This window comes from Siniperca chuatsi, linkage group LG23, assembly GCF_020085105.1.
Source record: "Siniperca chuatsi isolate FFG_IHB_CAS linkage group LG23, ASM2008510v1, whole genome shotgun sequence".
In the NCBI taxonomy this organism is placed as follows: domain Eukaryota; kingdom Metazoa; phylum Chordata; class Actinopteri; order Centrarchiformes; family Sinipercidae; genus Siniperca; species Siniperca chuatsi.
This window is the reverse complement of record NC_058064.1, coordinates 7504252-7527232: the sequence shown is the minus strand read 5'-3', so window position 1 is coordinate 7527232 and position 22981 is coordinate 7504252. Positions and strand designations below refer to the sequence as shown.

The following is a 22981-nucleotide window of genomic DNA, read 5'->3' as shown; positions in this document are numbered from 1 at the left end:
TTTATTAATAAAAATTCATATTTAATCTCTATTGCTCTTTAAAAAAACGGAAATGGTTAAATCACGTGGTCTTCAAAATTATTAATTACTAAATCAGCACTTATTTTTCTGAAAAATAATAAATGTCGAATCTGCTTACGTTAAATACCTTGGCACTCTTGCTCGCTAGATGAATGGACTGGGCGGGCTAAACCATTGACAGCCTATGGTCTCACTGGATGAAGAACTGTGCTCAATCTGGTTAGTGTGTTTTTTGGAAATTACCTCAAAATTACATACTTTTTTGAAGGGAATAAAATATATATAGGTATATGGGGCCTTAATAGTTACTGTGTGCAAATAATAGTAGCATGAATGCTGCTGTGAACAGCTAGCAGGGCCAGAATGCAGATAGCTGAGCTAGCAAACCACTTTATTTATTTGCCCTTAAACATCTCAGTTTAAATCAAATTTGCAACATAGTACAACAATTGCTGTGATTGCTACACCACATCTTTTTAGACATTCAGTAGCATATTCTGAAGAGTTTGCCTGATCGCCGCTTAATTCACATTAGAGCCTGACTGATAATATGGGTCAGTATTAGCTTACCATAGTTATATCCGTATGGGCACATATGTTGGCCGGTAGCAAGAAATTGCAGTCATAAAATGCCAAATATACTGTATGTTTGAGTTAATTTAGAAACAGTGTCTTCATTACACAGTTTGTCCAGCAGAGAGCAGTTTATTTTTCCTCTGTAGAATGAACTCATTACATACCTTGATCACGATTCTTTAATAACCAAATTTAAGGGATCTATATCAAACATGTTTGTGTATGGTATGTGTCAGCTGATCTATCAATATTAGATTTTTAAACTGTCAAATATCAATATCAGCATCTGCCTCCAAAAATCCAGTATCATTTAAGCTCTACATACATGATTGGCTTTGATTACAGGAATCAAACTAAAATCACCCTTTTAAACTCTAGTATTTTTTTCAGTAAATGAATGTTGAGGACAACATATGCTACCTGCCACATCGTGTCTCCTGTTCTTCTGAGTAAATATTTCCTCTTGCCAGTAAAAACAAAAGTTCCATTTTGAGACAGTGCATGCCAAAGAGAGTCTAAAGTAGTTACGCATCCCACACCTACAGTACCAGACTGCCAAACCTAAGTTTGCATGAGTGAACATGTAGGTGTGTGGGGGCCCAGACTGAAAAAATAAACAGCACTTACTTAAAAATATGTTTTAAAGGAAATCATTATTCAAACTGTATACAGTATATTGATGGATCAAAATAACGTATGTACTGTCACCTGATAGAAATATATTTAAAATCAGTGTCACATACATGTGAATACATCTTTTTGTGCAGTTTTTGCAGATTTTAACAAACTGCAAACTTTATTCTGATATTAATGTGAAATGTAGTTTTTGTTCGATATGGATACTTGCAGTGACTCTAATAGACATTTGATCATTAGAATGCATATCACATTTTACCCATCATCTTATCATGAATAATTTAAATAGACCAAACTGATAAAATAATGAAAAATCATTGTGCTGTGTTGACTTTGTGAGGACATTTCTGTTTCTCCATTTGCAGGCCATGGCAGTGTCGTTTATGCCACTGAGTGAGTTCAGCCAAACAGTCCAGCAGTCCAGCAGATGGCAGTTGGAGTCTGATGCTTCAGGGCCTCAGATCACAGAGGTACAGAGTCTGACCTGCTGATTGACATGAACGTGACATGTCCTCGGCCGCACAGTCGCCCACACTCAGGGCGGAAGCAATCACGGCTCACTCTGAAGTGCAGTAAAAGGGAAATCGCTCCATTTTTACTGCACTTCTAAGAGAGCAGCTGCCGTCCCAAGGGTTGTCATTTTCCAGTTTGTGAGTGGGTGGCTGTCGGCTGCGGTTTGTCACACAGTGGACCTGAAGGAGACGCTCAGGGGTGTGATGGTCCGTGTCTTCGGACCCAGACAAGGGAGGAAGACATGCAGCCATGGGGCCAAAGTGCCCTGTGGTCACACATTCCTAAACTCCTCCAGCGCTGCCTACAGCCATGACCAAAATATCAGATCCAGTCATGCAAACACTGTGGTCACAACATCACGCTTCCAATCACACATATAGATGTTTATATTGTGTCCCAGACAATATTACAACAGCTGTGGTAACATAGGTGACTTATTAACCACCTGAGAAATCATAAACCCACTTTCTTCTTTGCTTAAGGTCCCCTTAAATCCCATTTATCTGGTATTTCTCCATATATACATCTCTTTTTAACTTAGTACAGGAAATGATTTAGATGTATGTTGCTGGAGTGAAAATTGCCCTGCCCTCTTATACTTTACTGTATGTTCCCAAACAAATGCACGTGACCACTGGTGGAGAACAGAATGTATACATATATATATATGCGTCACTTAACTAAAAGTAGAAATATCCTCCCAAATTATGACTCTAGGAAAAATAAAATGTACTGAAAATTGTCCTGAGTTAAAAATATTTTGGTATGTGATGTAAATTTTCAAAATAAGTAAAGTGCGTATTGTACATTTGGTTCATATACATTTGTACTCAGTGGCGTACAAGTTATTCACTTTGGATGCATGAAATGACTATAGTAAGAAAATAACTGTAAGGTTTGTAATGTTGTCTTTTAAATCTCTTCTTATAAAACATACTTTTAGTGAATATCTTACTTGAGTTTTTTTACTTAATTTTACTTAAATTGTCTCTTTATTTCTTTTATCTTATATTTGGGTTATAGTTGGGTTTATCTATTTTATTCTTATCCAGGTAGCTAGTTAGTAAGTTATGCTACTTATTGTCATGCACATACAAGTGCCCAGCCCACATGACACCAAAATGTAACTTCTTACATATAACAACATTGCAAACAAAGATTTTCTTCTTCCTCGAGAAGCTTGAGAAAAAATATCTGCCACAAAAAGTTTCTCTTCCTAAAACACAACTCTCGTTTTTCTTTTATAATAATCCAACCTCATTAGAAACGAAGGACATTTGACTAGAAATGGACTTTGTCTTTAATGTCACCTAAATCACATAACAACCCGTTAAACCTACTTGTTTCTGTAGCTACTGTTAATGTACCTGAACATAACTATGTGCATACGAAATACTACAGTTAATGTCAAATGTTCCCCATTTGATTAGATTTAATATTTTGTTGATTTTAAATTTGCTGCCTTGTGGGAAACATTTTGTAAGCACTGGGATTTGAAAAGTGCTCTATAAATAAGTATTCTTATTATCATGTATGGTACAGGTATAATACACAACTGCAATGAAAATATGAATCTCTGTTCTTAAAAATAGAATATATTTTAAAAAGGCAATGACATACAATCAGAAACAACATAGCCAGTATGCAATTTCAGCAAATGTTAAGTTGACTATTGGTGAGAAGAATGAAAGCGTCTGGATTAGTACAGGAAGTAGTGAAAGTACATATATGAATTATAAATATTTGGTCATACAGTACATATAGGAAATATGAAATTGTTACTAATTGCACTGGTAAATAAGGTCATACAGGCTAGTGTTTATATAACTATGTTAGATTAAAATATGAAATTATATACACCTGTTGTATGTCAAGATGTTTAACAAACCCATAACTGTGATTTCTATCCGTGGCACCAGCAGCCAGTATTACCAGACTATTTTGGAATTAGACATCCAGCTGGATTTACTAGCCTAGCTGGCAGTCATGAGGTCATCAGTGGTCTTAATTTGAGCTTGTTAGTTGGAAGTGGTCAGGAGGCTGTTTTCCCCCTCAACCACTGATGTGAATGCCATCATTATGTACTGTATAGCATCTCAGAGAAGTAGTTTGTGTGGGGCTCTCTCAGTCCAGTGCCGTTGTCCTTGTATGGTTGTTCCGCAGGCGGAGACAGCAGTGTTGTTATTTACATTCCACGCAGAGCAAAGAAAAAATAGATTGGTTAAGATGCAAAAGATTGCCATGTTATGCATGAATAAGATGCAATACTCCTGTTAATGTGATAAAACTACTCCAAAAGAGGTGATTTGTTCCATTTTGCTACTCATAAACTCTGTGTTTATGCTGCAAGCTGGAAGTATTTTTAGCTCTTCATGAAGACAAAATTCTCTGTCAATAAGAAAATTCATTGGTGTTCTGTAGGGGGCACCGGTTATTTACAAGCCTCAAACTAAATATGTCTTAATGGGTTCCTAAATGTTTCGGATATCCGGCATTGCAGTGTCAGTGTGGTGTTGTTATTGTAACCTAGAAATGGCCCTGCGTCAGATGTCTTTAGACATGGACCAGTGGCAACCACAGCACAGCCACAGTAGCCACGGCTTTAGCCAGGGAACCAGAGTGGGCAGAGAGATCTGTCAATCAGTGGCTTCCGGAGTTTGTTTTCTAAGAGCTCGTCTTCTTAAGTGCATGCTTTAGCTAACTTTTTTTTTTTTTTGAGTACACACGCGGCAGCCACAAAGCTAATTGCAAGGGAGATGAGAGTCCGGAGAGGAACGATCACAAAGAGATTTTAGGAAGTGTGGGCTTGTGACTGAACAAACTGAATTGGCTGAACAAATGCTTTTATGGAAGAAGAAGACACGGAGTAACCCACAGTAATACAAAAAGTGATTCAAGTTATGAATCTGACTTTTGCACAATTAATTGTGATTGTTTAATGTCTTGCAGGGGACTGACAATCATAAGGAGTGCTGGTCTGTCAGATTTAAAGGTCTGCTACAGCAGTTGTTCCCAACCTTTTTGGGTGTGTGACCCCTCATCACAGGTTTTGGCTGTATGCTGTGTTCATGTCACATGGGGTGGATGGTAGCGATGGGTAAGATTCCCATGTTAACAACTTGCGAGCGTTCACGTAATCAAGGCGGTTGTATAAATACAGAGTTAGTCATGTGAGAATTAACACACTGCAGTGACAATATAACATCAAATCCATTAAATTTAGGTTGAATTACACTGAACGTTCATATTTGTTTGGTTTTCAGGCACTTCCGTATTATTAATTGCCAAGTCGGACATATAGGAGCTTTCAGAAAGATCTGAGTAATTATCGTAATTATGAGTTTCCTTTTTGAATTTGTCTCATTTGAATGATTTGTAGAGCTCTGAAGTGGCACAAGAAAAAAGACAAAACTAGAGAAAAGTAAGGAAAAACAAAGTTTTCTGTACAGATCACTTTAAAGAGAAACTCCACAGATTTTACAATTCAAAGTCTGTTCTGTCTTCGAGAGTGCTATTGCATATATGACAAAAGTTGTATAATAATGCCTTTTGTGGCTCCAGAGGGAGCTGCGCTAAATCTGATAAACTGCCTCAAGTGATGTCACTTGAGTCAGCGTCAGCTGGGGCTGAAGACTACGAGTTTGAAAATGAAAAAAATTTGGGGGTGTGGAGTTAGAAAGAAGTTGGCTTACCAGAACAATGTAGACCGCTCCTCATCTCTGCGTGAGGGTTGTGGCTCGAGGATACATTAGCTGCTGCTAGCATAGCACACCCGAATCTCTGACCAAACTGTCAGCAGCTGAGTTGCATTATGGGTAATGTAGGCACCAGATTTTGACAAGGAAACAGAATGCATGGAATAAAAAAGACAATATTTCTGGTTCTGCTGCATCGATTTAGATACTTTTAAAAAAACTTTAGTGAGTCTGACAATGTTATCGGAGTACAATGCTAAATTGGTGATCATCTGCTGACCCTTCAGATTTATCTTGGGACCCCTTTGGCGACCCGACCCCAGTTTGGGAACTGCTAGGCTAGAGCAAAACAGTAATATTTACTGCACAAGAGTAGGACAAGAGTAGAGCAAAAGCCATATGAAAAAACAATCAAGGCTTTTATGAAATCTGATGAGTCACCATGACAAGACGATGCTGTTTGTGTTTCTGGGCAACGTTATTGGCAATATCAGGCCCTGGATCAGGAATCTGCAGTATGATTATATGTGTTGACAAGATGGCAGGGATATAAACAGCATCAAAGGGCTGGCAATAATTCAACGCTGCCAGTTTTACACTGTGACACCATTCAAAATAGCATCTGTAACACAGCATTGTTTTCTGCACTCCAGCGTGGCTCTTGAAGGGCACCCGGGGAGCAGTCTCATTAGGATGACCTTTTAACAGGGAGGTCACAGGCAAAAGGACACAAGCACATGAGACCTTAGTGTCTCATCGTGCCTGGGATGCACTGCGCTCACTGCTGCCTCATTCGTTGATAGATCAGCTATATGAGATTCTCTGTTGTGCATTTCCAACAAAGTACTCTGCACAAAACACACGGCCATCTTTTATAACTAGTAAGTGTCCATATACTTTTGACAGCAGCAAGCTCTCAGTGCACTTCCAGGGTCTCTAGTTTTTCCACAAGGAGTCATGCAGCTCAATGAACATGTAATCTGTGTCAGTTAGTAAAACTAGTCACAACTTTTCACTGTAAAATCAAGAAGTGATCAGTCAGTGAGCCGAAACATAACTGAAGAAACTCATTGTAATCTATAGCTCTGGTTTATTAGTAATCATATGATGCCCTGACGTTATTGTATTTTATTTTGATACTCCACTGAAACACACTACCTGCAATGCAGGGGATGACACAGTATTCTAGTGTATATTTAGCTGCGTATCTGGAAAGCACATTATACATCAGATGAAGCTAATGTGGTTTTGTAAAAACTCGATGAGTCAAGCTTTGTGCGTATATATTATGCAGAGAATTCCTATTCCAAAAAATATATACTTCTTACAAGTTTTATTCAAAGTAAAGTGACTTTGATCCCAGTCAAACCACATGCCAGTGCTGCAATGCAGTGAGTTATCATTTCTCAGACAGGCACTTGATGTCTTAATGTTGACACCAGAGGGCGATGTCCACATGTGAGAGGGGTGGGTTGAGGTGCAGCAGGAGCATTTTTGGAGTGTTAAAGGAAAGTTTTGTACAACCTGGACTTTTTTTGGTAGTTCTGACTATCATCCAAAATTAAAACATGTTACACAACCCTTCTCCAGTACACCATGGTTTATTAACCAAACGTTTTCAGCTGTCTTGCCTTCATCAGTGTGGTGTCTGATGTTTTTTTCTGGTTTCCTTATATACAGTTCATTGGTCATGTGACTTATAGTTCACCATAGATTAAAAATTACCATAAAAAATGTAATATTTGCCTTTAGTGGATATTGAAATTTACAAGACAAAATATATAAATAATCATAAATACAAAACATACAATATTACAGCCAACTTTTTCAAATTACTTTTTACTAAATACAATTTTTATTCTTACCCAACAGGTTGGGTAAACAGGTTGAATCTCCAAAGCAGTGTACTGGAGAATAATTGTGTCGTGTTTTAATTTTGGATGGACAGAGATCTGCAATACGAATGATGGCCAAAACTACAAAAGTAATATCCTGCTCGTACAAAAACCTATTTTTCACAGAGGTTGTCATGGCTGCTCCATCCTCCTCTCTTTTCCTGTCATTCCACACCTGCCCACCAGCTGTCACTACTGAGTTTTCCGCTCAGATCATCACTTGACCGATTCACCTGCCCACACAACTCCTCCCCATTTCTCAACCTGCTGTTGTTCACTGTCTGCTGGGTCATTTTTGGTTCCTTGTAGCTTCAGTGTTTTGGCTGGTTCTACCTGTTCTTTTGAACCATAGGCCTTTTCACAACACACATTTTAACTTAGGAAAAGCACAGGCGTTACTACAGTGGGTCCGCGTGCACAATACCAGGACCCTGAAACTGAAGCAGCTAAATGGAATTCAGCCATCATTTAATTTTATTATTTACACCTGTGCTTTTCCTACCATGACAGGTCAATATTTCTGATGTGAAAAAGGCCTATCTGGTTGTTTTTTGACCTAGTAAAGAGTTTTGTGATCAGCTTTTGTGACCTGTGAGTGTTACAAAGGTAAAAAATTATGTTGTTTGAAACTTTGTGTAACTCTAAAAAGTCTACAATAGGGCAAAATATACAAAATGTTAAAATAGAAAAAACTGTTGGTAAGACAAAATACCATTTTAATGAAGTTGATAATGGCCATTTTTCAGTATTCTCTAGTATTTTATTGAGTAAATGATTAATCTGTTAAGTGAAATAATAAACAAATTATTTGATTATGAAAATATTTGTTAGTTCCAGGCCTAGCCTATAAATTATGAGGCTCAAACTATAAAAGTAGAATCTGCTGATGACTCTTAAGAAATCTGGTCTAGGTAAACCACAAACTGCCACTGATTCTTCTGGATCATTCTTGACTATCATATTTATTAGCTGCCCTCCAGGACAGGCAGCATGCCAGAACCTTTGATCAACTCCTTGTGGGTTTAGATTTCATCCAGCAGGGGCCGTGACAAAAATAAATGATCTGATCTTTGTTGTGCTGGCCGAATGACAGCAGCTCTGTCCAGGATGACTCACTCTCTCAGCGGTGTGCCATTCCTGACGCTCTCCTCTACCCATCAGCCAAATTGCCTTGATCCTCCGCTCGTTGCCGCCTCTCGCCCATCCTCGCGCTCACCCACTGTGGAGCAAGGTGGTCGCATCCTCGGGGCCGGCGGCACTCTTTACATCCCATAGGGGTGAGAACGTGCAAAGCAGTGAGCAAATGTGTTGAGAGAATTCCTCACATTCTCCTGCTCGGTCCTGGTGGCCTGGCTCGGTGTTGGGTTCCTGGGAGAGAGGGAAGAGGAGCCAGGGGGAATCGGCTGCCGACTCAGCAGCTGACACCTCCTCTGATCTCTATCTCTTCCTACAGCCATAAACCAAACTGACTTTTCAGCATGGCAGCCACGTAAACAGAGCTTTCCTCGTGGCCTCAAGTAAGTCTGCCAGTTTTTGCCCCGACGGAACAGTTGGTTATGGCGAGGATGTGGCACTGACCAAAGCTTAGCCTCAGTGTTCCCAAAAAACATGCCTAATTTGTTAGTTTAAATGGAAGACATCTAAGAAAATTACATTGGAGCTTTCAGGAAGACTGTTCCCTTAAAGCTATGAGTCAAATACTTAAAAAATATCTCAGCAGTTTTTGCTCTACTACCACAGAAATGTATTTGCTATAATAGGTTTGTTGGCAGGTGTTATTACATTAATGGTCTTCATGGATCCTGAATCAGCGGGCCTTAAATCTCATCCTTGGGATTCAGACTACAAATAAACAGATAAATGCAATTACTTGCACTGTAAAACAAAAACAAAATGGCAGAACTCCGACCAGTTTTTAGGACCTCATGCTAAGGATTTTGTGAATCGACAACCATGCTGAACTCGCGCACTTCAGGGTAACCATGTAAGATCAAAACTGTTTGATCACATCTTGTTAAACAGACGTTTTCACGTCTTTCAGCTCTCTTGGGATGCAAAGTGATTACTAAGCTTAAATGGAGATCAATGGCCATGATGTGAGGCATTGACCATCATTCAGAGTGCATGGCTATCTATGGCTTTTACTCTTTCAGCTGTCAGTTCTAGCATTTTTTCCGAATCTTCAAACATAAAAGTGATCATTTTGTGATTTGAATGTTGTAACATACTGTAGGTTTCACAGCTCCTGTTTGACGAGATCAACCTTTATTGATCCCAGGAGGGAAATTTAGCGTTATAACATCATATAGCAAAATATTTATTTCGATCACCAAAGAGATCTCCGCCAGATCTTAATTTGCTGACAAAATCATTTTTAAAAGCAACACAAAAAGATTTGCGAGCCCTTCATTTTTGTTTGCATGTCTGTAGTTCACAAAGTTCATTGTTCAACCACAAGATGTTGCAATTTATTATTTGCAGTCTATCGATATTGAACAATACTAAATATAAGGTTAAAATGATCATCATTGCTTTAATGTTTATGATCATTTTGTTGTTTACCTTCACAATATGTTCAAACGAACTACATTTCCCACGAGCAGCAGCGCAAGAGATGATCGGCTGGGAATGCTGGGAAAGGACGGGGGCCACCTCTATGTTTTACTTGCTAAGCGTATGCAGTTGTTTTGTTCCTCATAAAACTTTGTTCAGTAAAGTTTCCGCAAAACAAGATGCTTCCCGCCTCATCATTTTACTCCAAACTAATTCACAAGTTTTTGTTCCAGGAAACTAGAGCAACTAAAGTTTATTTTCATTATCGATATGTTAGCAACATATTTCCTTAATTAATCGATTAATAGTTTGTTCTATAAAATGTCAGAAAATGGGTAAAAGTGCAAAAAGATACATTCAAATGTCTCATTTTATTCGCCCAACAGTCCAAAACCAAACTCTCTTCAATTTCATATCATATATGGAAATCAGCAAATCCTAACAGTTGCAGTGCATTCTTAATTGAAAAATGTCTAAAATGATTAACTGATTATTAAAAAGTAGTTGCTGATTAATTTTCTGTACACATTTAGAGGTACTATGGAACACCTACATTTTCCTCACTCTTAACTACCTTGGATGTTTTGCTGATAGTCATCCAAACAATCTGATGACAGATGGGTCTTTCTTGTTTTAGAATATACAGTGTAACTTACTGACATGAACAGAAAAATTGCTGTGTCATTGGTCGGGATTTGTAACCAGTGTAAAAGTCACCTCTGCCTTGCTTCTTTTCCCCTTAGTCACTCTACGCCCAATTTAGCAGCAGACACATCTTTCTCTGCAAGGTGCACAAGCTTTACCCTTGAAAAGATATTTTTACTGGGAACAATCCCTTCTGACAGGCTGCTCCTTTGTCTTCTCTCTGCAGCTCAAAGCTTGACACACTAATAATGAAAGAAGCAGAACAGATCTTCTAATATATTTCAGCTTCTGCATATGTTCTAGTAACAAGGCGTGTCAGTTAGTATCAGGTTCCCAGTGGATTTGCTGCTTCTCCCTGTGTCACGAATTTACAAAGCAGCAGAGGAAAAGAGCATAACCCAGTGCAGTTTTTGGCTGTTGAATTATACATTAGCTGGTTCAGCAAATATATGTACCCCAAGCTCCTTTCAGGGTGGTACCGTTAGTGTTTTACAAGCCCCTGCTCCCTTGGATTCAAATCCAATTGTTTTTGATCGATCACCACATCACTGCAATCTGCTCGATAATGTAAAGTTTTCTTACTTGAGCAAAGGATCTCATAACTGCTCAATGGTGAAATGTATTTGGTGTATCAGGGTTAAGTTGGACTGTTAGAAGTGTCAGTGTTTCCTCACATAGCCTTAGAACAGCAGTGAATTTAATATCTCCTGTCATGCAGAAGTGTTGTTGGCACAGAAGTTGATTTTTAGCCATGCTAGCCATGCTGGCTCTATGGTCAATGTCAGTCTTCTGTCGGTCTGTCCACCACTTTGGTCCAGACTGAAATATCTCAACAAATATTGGATGGATTGCAATGACATTTTGTACAGACATTCATGGTCCCCAGAGAATGAATCCTACTGACTTTGCTGATCCCCTGACTTTTGTGCCACCAGCAGGTCAAAGTTTTCACTTATCTAGTGAAATATATAAACATCTACTTGATCCCTTTTATATATTCACTGGAATCATACATATGTATTATCAATATAGTGATTGCTTCCATTTAGCCAAAAAATACACTTTTTACCTTTTATTCAATTCCTTCCAAGTATTCACTACATATATTATGAGTCTGGACAGACATGGATGTAAACTGCAACTTGACTGGTTGGTGGAGGCACACAACCACGGGGTGGTAATTCTAGTTTACCTTGTGATACATGTTGAAACAGTTTTAATTCAACAATGAGACTGATCGACATTGCAATCCTATGTCTGCACTCATTAGTCTTACTTTATCATATAAAAGCACGTGTAAATATTGTTTATGAATAATATACAATTTCTATTAACTGTTGGTGATTTTAAAATTATTATTCTGTGACTTTATGTGGAGGCCTGTGCAGCCTTGTTGTGTCATCTGTACATACTCAGTTGCACTGAGTATTATTGCCCGTCTATGCCAGCGATTCTGATGTCATTCCAGAGAAATCCCCCCTCCATCTCCGGGTCTCCCCAGCTGTTGTTTCAATATCGTCTTTTAAACCCCACGTTAATAAAAAGTAATTGAAAGAGCTTTGCATCCTCCCGTATCCTGTTACTTACACTTTGGTAATATGCACAAAAGCTGTTTGTATGGCTATTCCCTCTGGTCCATTTTCTGATTGATGTGTGGGTGTGTGCACTAAATAGATCCTATAATTGCAACAAAGACAGCTGACCTGACCTTAGCAATCTGCAGACACTTTTCTCTTGTGTTCTGCTCTTCTACTTCAGCTCTAACATACTCAGCCAAGGCGAGTCTATAGGCAAAATCCATTTGCTGTGTTATGTGGGCAAGTTTCCATCTTACCTCCTTCTGTCCTCTTGTTACCCCACTGTGACTCAGTTGCAGTTGTTGGGGTTATTCAGTTTTTATAGCTCGACTCTCTTGCTCTAGTCTAGAGCTGAAACAATTAGTTGATTAATCGATTAGTTGGAAATTAATCTGCAACTATTTGGATGATTGATTAGTAGTTTAAAGGGGAACTTCACTGTTTTGTACACATGAAATTCAGTTAACTCGTTACAAGGAGTACTACTACTAACCTTAAAGAAGAAGAAGAAGTGAGAATTTAGGAGGCAGGGAGGGTGTAATGAAAGACTTGATTGAGTTGCATTATGGGAAATGTTGGATTCAGTGTTTTTGAAGCTTGACCCATACTAGACCACTTAAAAACAGGATATCTTGACCGTTACTGCTTCAATTTTGACCATTCCTGTTTTAATCTGTCTCTTGTGAGTTCCCCAAAGCGCAATACTAAATAGCTGGAGTTATTTTTTAACCAAAAATATCATATATGTATATGATAGTTCCAGCTTCTCAAATGTGAGAATTTGCTGCTTTCCTTTATTTTAAATGATAACAAATTGAATATCTTTAGGTTCTGGACTGCTGGTCGGACAAAACAAGAAACATAAAGACGTCACAATGGATTTGTCACTATTTTCTGACATTTTATTGGACAAACAATCAATCAAGAAAATAATCTGCAAATTAATTGATAATGAAAATAATCATTCATTGCAGCCATACTCTAGTCTTTGTGGAATAAGACTAAAGAAGGAAAAGCCAGGGCTTTGTCAAATTTCAGGTGGACAGCACTTGTTTACTTCCTGATTTTTGCATTTTTGAAAGGTGTTATTACTAAAAAAAGCAGCCTCAGCGTCACACCAGTATAACAGTATTAGCTGAATTAATCTCAAGAGCTCAGCACCGTCTCATTAACAGTGCCCACTCTCCATTGATTGAAGTTACACTCTGTCAATAACCCAGTAGTTTTGTCTATTCAGGCTGCCTTGGATTGCATAGCCATGTGCTTACACAGCAAATCAAGAGGCTGTCTCATTAATTTGCTATTCAGTGTGCTCCAGTTTATCTGCTCCAGTGAGACTCAAAGGTCCTGTTTTTTTCTTTTATTTCATTATATCAGTGATGTTTTGCAGAAATGATTCTATGAAGAAGCGTAGCATGTGTAATTAAACCAGATTTCTAATCAATGAATGATTCTACAAAGGTCTAGACAGAGATAAACATGAAATGTCACTTGTGCTAGATATTTACGTTTAGTGTTTAATTAGTTCTGATTGGTAGGACTGGGCAATAATTCAGTATTATCATCCTCTGGGGAACATGAATGTACATGAATGTAGGCAAAAAAAAGTTTTCATTTTTGAGACATTTTAGTCTGGGCGGAGGTGGTGGACAGACCGACAGAAAGACGTCCTTTGATGCAAGGCCAGTTGTGTAAGAAGTATTCAGATCCTTAAATAGCAATACCGCAAATGTATTACAAGTAAACATTCAAAATCTTACTTAAGTGAAAGTACATCTCCAAAACAAAGTATCAAAAGTAAAAGTACTCATAATATCCCCTGTGAGTGTTGCATGATTATATGTCATATTAATGGTTTGTTAATACTGATGCATTAATGTGTAATCTATAACTGCATCATATTTCATAAACTGATCATATGTTTTCTAAGTTAAATTTATCTGCAGGTAACTTTGGCTGTCAGATAAATGTAGTGCAATAAAAAGTACAGTGTTTCCCTCTGACGTAGTGGAGTAGAAGTATAAACTTGCACTAAATGGAAATACTGGAAGTATTTTGACTTTGCACTTAAGTACAGTAGTTATGTAAATGTACTAAATTACTTTCCACCACTGTTTTTACATGTGTGGAGTATTTTGTGTGATGTAATACATCACATCACATACATTTCTGTTGCAATTTTACAATTTACATATCTCCACATTGTAGGATATCTGAAATGTTTTGTTTGTTTGTTGTTTTTCCATTATGGGTTGTCTTGCCACTGCTGTTTATCAGCAACAAGGCCTCTCTGGTTGCTAAGGTGGGCCTGAGGCTCCCTGGCAGCCGAGAGCACCTCGGGGCCCCAGAGCCTGGTGCTTTGTGACGCGGTGGGAATTCCCCCGAGTCTTCATCTCCCTACAGCACCCTGCAGGATGGGATGCAAACAGGGATGTAAAATATGGCATCGAATTACTTTTAAGGGGAAATGATTTTTTTCCTTATTATGATCACCAACTGCAGGTCTTTTTCCACATGACAAAAATATATAGCATAGAATAGGTCATTTCAACTTGTTTGTATTTATCTGGGAAATGGGGCCTTTTAAGGGGAAATGGAGCACAAATTGGTAATTTTTATCAAGTAAAATGGTGATTTTTGCCTTATTATGATCACCAACGGCAGGTCTTTTCCCACGTTTCCTTTACCAATTTATTTCTGGACCTGAACTCAATGCAATAACCAAAACAATGCTATGTATTTGATTTATGCAGGTTATATTATTCTGTTAGTTGCAGAGTGTGTTACTTACAATAATAACTCGCAATCTGACCAGGCAAAATATCTGGTTATGTAAACTTCCTGAACAAACAGCTAAGGAAGTGTCAGACAGGATTGCCACTTGCTCTCCTGTGACTGGCTGTGACTGTTTTTACACCTTCCTTCTAAATAAGGCAGCAGGCTGCCAGGACATATGACCACCATCCCGATTTGGGTTCAGGACACAGTATCCATCCGTCCATCCCATGATTGCTCAGAGCCAATGAAAGTCTCTCTCTCTCTCTCTCTCTCTCTCTCTCTCACTCACTCACTCACTCACTCACTCACTCACTCACTCACTCACTCACTCACTCACTCACACACACACACACACACACACACACACACACACACCCTCGCCTCCTTCATTTCTTCCATGTGAAGAAGAGCAGCATCAGGTCAGCCACAATTAGCCACAGGAAGACTGAAAAAATAGGTTAGTTTACCTTCAAAATAAAAGCACAAAATGTCACAACTTCCTTTCAGATGAGATTTTATGTTGATTCATAGACTATAATCTATCTTGTACATACATTTTGTGATATGAAAATTACATTTAGGAGAAAATACCGTTCATTCGTTTTCAATTGCTGTTAATGTTTTGGGTTTTTTTTACTTCAGTTAATAAGTTTCATTTAAAATTTAGGCCCGTCCCCACCTTCCCCGTCTTCTAGGTCTTGATTCTTTTGATTGTCTAAAAAATGTCAAAAAATAAATAAAAATAAAATTCCCATGTTCTGAAAGTCTTCAAATGTTTTGTTTTGCCCGACCAGCAGTCCAAATCTCAAAGAGATTCAGTTTTAAATTACATAAAACAGCAAATCCTCACATTTAAATTGAGGGTCTAAAAAAATAAAAACAGTGCTCCTCATTTTATGACCTTATTATTTTAGCTAATTGTATTTATATTGGTCCATTTTTCTTTAAAATGCACTGGTGGGTGACAAATGGAAGTAAAAACCGACTTAAACTGTTTTAGTAAGGTGTTGGTAAACCACCAAAACAGTTTCAGTGCTTCTCAGCACGACTGGTGATCTAAAATATTTTTATTAGTTTTTATAGTTTTGGTGACTCTAAGGTCAAATAGTGTTTGCGTTTTAGTTAGTAGACAGTTGCAACAGTCACAATGATAAGGGTTTTATTTTGAAAAGCACCACAAGAAACGCTTCTTCTTATTCTGTCCGGCTTGTTTGACGCTGATGTGAATGAAGGTGCAACACCCCCCATCATTCCTATCAGAACTGCTGCTGCTGGGGTCCTGTGACTCTCTCTCTCTCTCTCTCTCTCTCTCTCTCTCTCTCTCTCTCCCCTCCTCCTCCCATCTCCTACTTTTGATGGGTGGGTGCAGCGGTGAAGTCACAGTGATGTCATTTTAGGATGTGAGAGTCGGGCAAGGTGAGCTGGTTTTGCGGTGAGTGGTGTGTCCCCTCCACGGCCAGCGTTGCCTGTACAGAGGCGCGGAGCGGCGAAAGATGATCATCGCCACCGGCACCAATTCAAGCTCCGACGCGCTCTGTCCCTCTCCTCCTGCTCAGATCTCGGGCTATGGGGCCTTGATCTGCATTGATCCCAAAATAAGCCTTTACCACCACCATGCCAAAGGACAAAAAATAAGAAGAGTTGCATTTTTAGGGCAGGTGACTTGCCCCAAAGGTAAACTGGATGGCCGTTGCGCAAAGGTGCCTCAACAGTATGTCCAGCGGGGCCAGGACGCACTGGACGCTGCCAGCAGTTATTGTACTGTGGACTTCTCTCTGGGGGATCGTTTCATCTTATCCGATTCCGAGCAGGACTAATGCGACTTTATTGGAAAAGAAGTGGGAGACCCTCTTCTCCCGCTCCTATCTGGGTATAGCTGGGGGGAAATCGGAGCTGAACTGGGAGAGTGACTATTTGCAGGGCATCAAAAGAGTGCGACGACTGTACTGCAACGTGGGCATTGGGTTTCACCTGCAGGTGCTCCCGGATGGCAGGATAAGCGGTGCACACAATGAGAACCAATACAGTGAGTTGCATCCGGCAAAGCACTGGACCCGAAAAAAGAGTGGTGTAACCCTATGCGCAGGCTGTGTAAAAGTTAGAGCGGGTCACTTGTCTTGCATGATATTTAATAAGAAGTGTCGGCATGGTTGAAAGTTTCCGAAAGCAAAAACTGTACTGAGCCTTACATCCATGCAGTGCGAAATATCCTCCCAAGCCAAAAACATGACATGAATGCTTGGACCCAGTTTAGACGCGAACTTATTTTTACCCTGCGTCCCGCTGCAGCAGGACACACACACACACACACACAGACCCCCAGTCAGCACGCAGTAAACTACACTCACAGGACATCTTAATGTTTAAACTGCATATAAGTGGATATTCTAAAGGACTAATTGAGAAGAAAGAGCATCATCCAGTCGCAATGCACCTGCAAGGTTACACCCATCACTGCTGCATAGGCCAGTTACTCGACTTTGTCCCCAGTCGCAGTGAGACACTGTCTTTGCTTTCCTAACATTATGTTTCGTTTAGGTCTAATAGAGGTCTCCACCGTGGACCGAGGAGTGATCAGCCTGTTCGGAGTGAGGAGTGAGCTGTTTGTCGCAATGAACAGCAGGGGAAGGTTATACGGAACGGTACGTTTGTGCGCAACTCCCAAGGCTCTATCACACACACACACACACACACACACACACACACACACACACACACACACACACACACATCCTGCTCAGTGTAAGATGAGTTCATGTAGCTGCTGCATCCGTGGGTTTATGAGCACTGTTGTGTTATTAATATGCTCTGATGATAGGGGGTTTCACAGCGGGGTCCAAGGAGTCCCACTGGAGAGTGCTTTAATGCCAAAATCCTCTGCTCTGTGTCAGAAGTATTCACATCCTGTACTCAAGTAAAAGTAGCAACCCAACAATGTAAAAGGACTCCATTACAAGTAAATGTCCTGCACTCTAAATCGTACTTAAGTAAAAGTACAGAAAGTACTCATTATGCAGTAGGGTGGCTCCTGTCAGTGTATATTAATAAATATAATGTTTTAATATTGTGACTGTTAACGTGTGAGCAGCATTTTTATATGTAAATGGTCCAGAGGGAGCAAATTTTAACTAATTTATACAGATTTGGGAAGTTTAATTTTTTAACAATGCATCACATTTGATGATGATATGGTTTTTATGTAAAATCTTAATCTGCAAAGTAAAATGTTCAGTATTTCCCTCTGAGATGTAGTGAAACAGAAGTAAAAAAAAAAGTATCAATAAAATCAAGATTTTAATCGAGATAATCAAGTAAAGTACCTCAAAATTGTGCTTGAGTACAGGGAGGGATCTGTATATTTATATATTTTGTTTATCCAAGCAGATAATAAACTTTACCCCTACAGTGAACATTAATATGCAATGGCTGCAAGTTAGCAGTCAAACAATAAGTGAACATTTCATGATTAAAACCAAAGGCAGGACAAACATTTCACTCAGCTGTAGCCTGTCTTTAAAAGTAGGCCAGTTATGACCTACAGTCTAACGTCTTAGATTACAAAAAAAAGGCACTTTTCTATGTGATTTTCACAAATTTACAGTATCTGTATATTTAGGCGCCGTCAGTGGGTCTTTTACCATGAATTTCCTAAAATTCCAATTTAAGTTTTCTATAATGTTCAAAAATCACAAAATAAAAATACTCTAAAAACATTTTTTAAACATAAAAAGATGTTTCTACAGTAGTTTTTTAGTGATTTTTGAACATGTATCGTAGAAAATAGTGTATACATTATACATACAATATACAGTGTATACAGTACTTGATATAGTATTTAATGGTTAATAACTGTCCTGTTGATTTGTAATGAGCCTCTTGGATGAGTTTATTTAGCTTTATTAAAAAGAGACCAATGTGTAGCTCTTAGAGGGGAAAGTAAAATAAATTATGATAAAATTAGATTTTAATTTGAAAATGAAAGATCCAACAGCTTTACGTACCAAAATCTACTTGCTCAGATTTGTACCTCTTTCTTTTCTTACTCTTTAAACAGACGGTACATGCGCTGTACATGCATTTGATCAGAGCTTATTTAGTTGCACTTTGAATTAGTTGGAATATTTTAATTTATATTTTTCTAGTTGGTCTGGGATTATCTTATGTGTTCAGCAGTAAAAGCAGGAGGCTGGTATCTGCATTTGAAAGGGGCATTTCTTGTGCAACAACATGCCACCTCCTCCAGTTTCCCTTAAAGCATGCTTTGTAGGCAGGCTGTCTGCCAAAGTAAAGGTCACGTGGAAACCATGCATATGTTGTGATGCTCATTCTGTGTCTGTCATGAGATTTATGACCCCCCCCCTCTCTCTCTTTTTGGGGCATTTTTAGAGAGTCTTCATGGATGAGTGCAAGTTCAAGGAGACTTTGCTGCCCAACAACTACAACGCCTATGAGTCTTTTGTTTACAAGGGCTTCTATATCGCCCTCAGCAAGCATGGCCGCGTAAAGAGAGGCAACAAGGCCACCACCGCCATGACTGTCACACATTTCCTCCCGCGACTATGAGAGAAACTGGCAATAACTCAGTCATTTGCACATGTGGATGTTCTTCCAGGTAACACAGAAATGCATAGTCATGAAATACACACCGGTGGACTGCGAAAGAAAACACAAATATTTATTCTGTTTATATATATGTATATTTGGATAGCTATCTTTGTATATGTACTGTGCTGCTTATTGTTTTTATGGACGGGGAGAGTTGAAGCCTTTGCCTGTCTCACTTTACCTTGGTGCTTGCTGTAACTGAACTACGTGTGACTTCCTTTTTTGAGATGGGGGATGAGCTATATCCTGTGCTTTTAAAGAGTGAAATGAATACTTTTTATTACCTCAAAGAACCACTTTACTAGATTAAGGGATGCATGGACTTCTGCTCAAATATCTGCTGAGTTTATCATTTCTTTCAAACCTTTGAGCGCTTTATGGCTCCCTGCTCGATTATCAATGTCCGGCAGTGGGGGAAACTTAAATGCACTACCTTTGCTGCACGATTTAAAGGTGCCTTGGTGTTCCCACTTGTGGCCCCCTTAAACTTGCATGTAAGAGACACCCGCTGGAGTCAGAAATAGGGCTGACACTCTGGAGAGGGCCTCAGAGGGGGGGGGGTTGACTATCTCTGGTTTATTTTCTTTTCTGTAATTAGATCGATTAAGTAATATACAATCTGTGGTCGAGACCAGAGAGCGGTCAGCCATAGAGACTTGCGCAAGGCCATGAGTTTGACTGTGTGGCATCGGCAGCAAATAAACAGGGTGAAATACTTATCTATCAGAGCATGGAGAACAGTTTTGTTTGGACCTGGTTTGCGTCTGCACAAGAATTGGCTCAACGGATAGATTGCGAGCGCACAGTAGAAATGTACCTGCACATTGTCTTGGGACAAAGCTCCTACAGTAAAGTGGGTTGCTGTTTTTGAATCGCAAAAGCTTTAGCTGCTGTTGAAAATGATGTCTACTGTCCATGAAACCAATGAAAAACGATGTAAATAGTTGCAAATGTAAAAGAAGAATTCAGGAGCTTTTTACGCTGCTTTGTCGCAGTTGCCTGAACGAGGCAAAAAGAGTTCAGGTTGCACAGTTAACCATCGATGATGGTGCCTAAATGTTTGGTAAGAATCGTTCCCACGTTTGTCTCTTAATTTATCTTTGTGTGTTTGGTGGAGTATGTGCGGGCCCTGGGCCATTTCCTCCGCTTGTCTGTGTGCTCTGCAGCAGCATTGCAGTGGCAGCGAGGTGTTGGGAGCTGGAGGCAGGTAGTTTTAAATGCAATTATGGATGAGTCAATCGTGTGCCCCGAAGGACTAAAGAACAGTGCAGTTGGTGGACTGGATGCACGCTATAAGAAATATCGTCCCTTCTGTTGACTTTTAGCTTGATTTTATACATTTGAGGGGTAAAACTTGGGCATAGTAGGTCAGAAAGTTAATATATAATAGGATATTCATGTAAGTATTGGTATGCATAGTGACAGTTTGTTTACAAAGCTGAAGATGTACCATGCTTTGTATACTTTTTGCCATCATGTGGACTAATGTATAGTTATCTTGTTACATATTCCAAGGGTATTTTATTTGCTTCACTTGGTTTCTGAGAGTCTTATAGCGTGCATCTACCCGCGTAGCTTCTGCAGCTGTTTACTTGAAAACCTGAATCTTGCTCCACCATCAACCTCCATCCGTTCTTGCATTCCGAGTGGAAGCAGGACTATTTAAATGCAGGAAAGACATACGCGAGGGAGCTGGCCCGCTGTCTTTGTTGTTTGTCAAACTCCCTGCAGGAATGTGGATCTGCCAGGATGACAGGCAGCCTCCCACATACCTGAGTCGTCCCCCCCCCCGAGCTCTGTCACCCCCAACCACCCACCTCTGCCTGTCCCTTACCCCCCTCACCTGCTGCAGGCAGGACCTTGGGATTCCAGCTGTAACCCAGGAGCTTCCTCCTCTCCTTTCAGCCTTTTTTAGTTCAAGGTCAGAGTCACGGACCAGCCCTGGCCCCAACCCCAGTGGCCGGGGTGGTCGGCTATATGGGCCGTACTGTTTCTATGAAATAGGAATTTGAAGTATATTTTTGACACAGGAAATACTTTATTTTATGCTTAAACACAATATAATTTAGTGAACTGATGGCTTGAGAATTGCTCTCCAACTGACTGGTAGCTCTCATAGTTCCTTATAGTTCCCTGCTTCACAATCTGCAATATTTTTTTAAAAGAAGCCTTCTTCCCTTTCTGAATTTAGAGCCCCACCTCTTTAAAATGCAGCTCCACAACATGCTGTCCCCTCCCCTTTCAAAGTACTTGTGTTGGGATATTTCTGGGGAGAGGACATCTGCAGAGTTAATGCAGTGTGTGAGGAGCAGAGTCACGCAGAGCCTCACCTCTCCTGCTGCACTCCAATCCTGCAGGACGGCACCCCAGCCATCCTCAGGACGTGCCCTCTGCTGCTGCTGCTGGGCACTGCCCCGACCCCAAACACCTTTCACCACATACTGACACAGTGTCACCTGCTGCTCAGCTGTCTATGACGCACAGATCGATTCATAACAGTATTTATTTTTTTCTTACAGATAAATCTCTTGCTCTTTTTTGTTCTTAGGACATTTGTTTTTGCGAGTGCTACCGAGATGCAACACAGCAGAGCAAATGAATCGGGAGCTTAGCTCAAACAAAAAGACTTGTAGCTATTGTAGATGAGGCTGCATGAAATACCACTGATGTACATTTCTTGTTGGTAGAAAATCATTTCTGGCTGAGGTAGCATCCAAAAATCCAATCCACATTTTCAGCTGAGGAAGGTGTGGAAGTGAACCTTGCGCATGCACAGCAATGAGCACTTCTCTTGCCTACCTCACAGTCAAGATGTCTGAAGTCTCTAGCAGCACCTTATTAACGGCATCTTGATTATAAGCTGGTGTAAAGACCTGACTTTTCTCACATTATTCTGTCAAGAAAAAGAGCTGGATGCCTAAAAGAGTGAAGGTCTGTGTCTAAAACAAAAAGCTCTCCTTTAAGCTTTGACCAAAAAATGTTATCCAGATTTATCTGTCTTTTTTTTTTCTTTCCACGGCTTATTATAGATCAAATTTGAATTAATTCAAGGTGAGGAATATCTTTTTTTTTTTTTTTTACAATGTTTAATGTACTATTAGCATGCCTGAGCCCCAAGCTTAATTAGGGGTGTGTGCTTCATGAGTGTTTTTTTTTTAACTCCTGCTCTAAAAGGGAGTGAGCCTCCACTGTATTCCTCTCATCTCTGTTCTCATATACCTCACCCTCTGCCTTAGTTTTGGTTTGCTGATGACTGTAAATTAAGACGAAACAAACTTCAGTTATTTGATTCTGAAAACAGACAATGCTAAGTAAGGATATTAAAGTTTTTTCCTTTTATTTTTGTACGTATGTGCTGTGCACAGCAGTCTACTGTATTCCTGAGATAACAATAAAGTTTTTTTTTTAACTGGTTGTTGGTAAAGTGTCGTTCTCTCTGTTGGATCAGTTGAACTCTGATGTGATGTGTGTATTTAGCAGTGATGGA

At 39.6% G+C, this 22981-nt stretch overlaps 1 protein-coding gene across 2 annotated transcripts; it reads left to right on the top strand.

The window, feature by feature from the left end:
* Positions 1 to 136: 136 nt before the first annotated feature.
* LOC122871018 (fibroblast growth factor 6-like) lies at positions 137 to 22908 on the top strand. Of its 2 annotated transcripts, none has more exons than XR_006376774.1 (3): positions 137 to 240; positions 1599 to 1703; positions 17428 to 17471. XR_006376774.1 is itself a non-coding variant. In XM_044185528.1 (3 exons), the coding sequence occupies exons 1-3, from the start codon at positions 16573 to 16575 to the stop codon at positions 19450 to 19452; spliced, it is 624 nt and encodes a 207-aa protein (XP_044041463.1). In that variant the 5' UTR covers positions 15354 to 16572; the 3' UTR covers positions 19453 to 22908. The 2 variants fall into 2 exon arrangements, 1 of the variants encoding a protein (XP_044041463.1); XM_044185528.1 differs by lacking the exons at positions 137 to 240; positions 1599 to 1703 and adding exons at positions 15354 to 16915; positions 19276 to 22908 and having other exon boundaries at positions 17428 to 17531.
* The last annotated feature ends 73 nt before the right edge of the window (positions 22909 to 22981 follow it).

Bases quoted from the DNA above. Each gene is read 5' to 3' on its own strand.
- LOC122871018 (XM_044185528.1), top strand. From the start codon at position 16,573: ATGGCCGTTGCGCAAAGGTGCCTCAACAGTATGTCCAGCGGGGCCAGG. The intron at 16,916-17,427 runs GTGAGTTGCATC...TGTTTCGTTTAG, and splicing joins ACACAATGAGAACCAATACA to GTCTAATAGAGGTCTCCACC. The intron at 17,532-19,275 runs GTACGTTTGTGC...GGGCATTTTTAG, and splicing joins GGGGAAGGTTATACGGAACG to AGAGTCTTCATGGATGAGTG.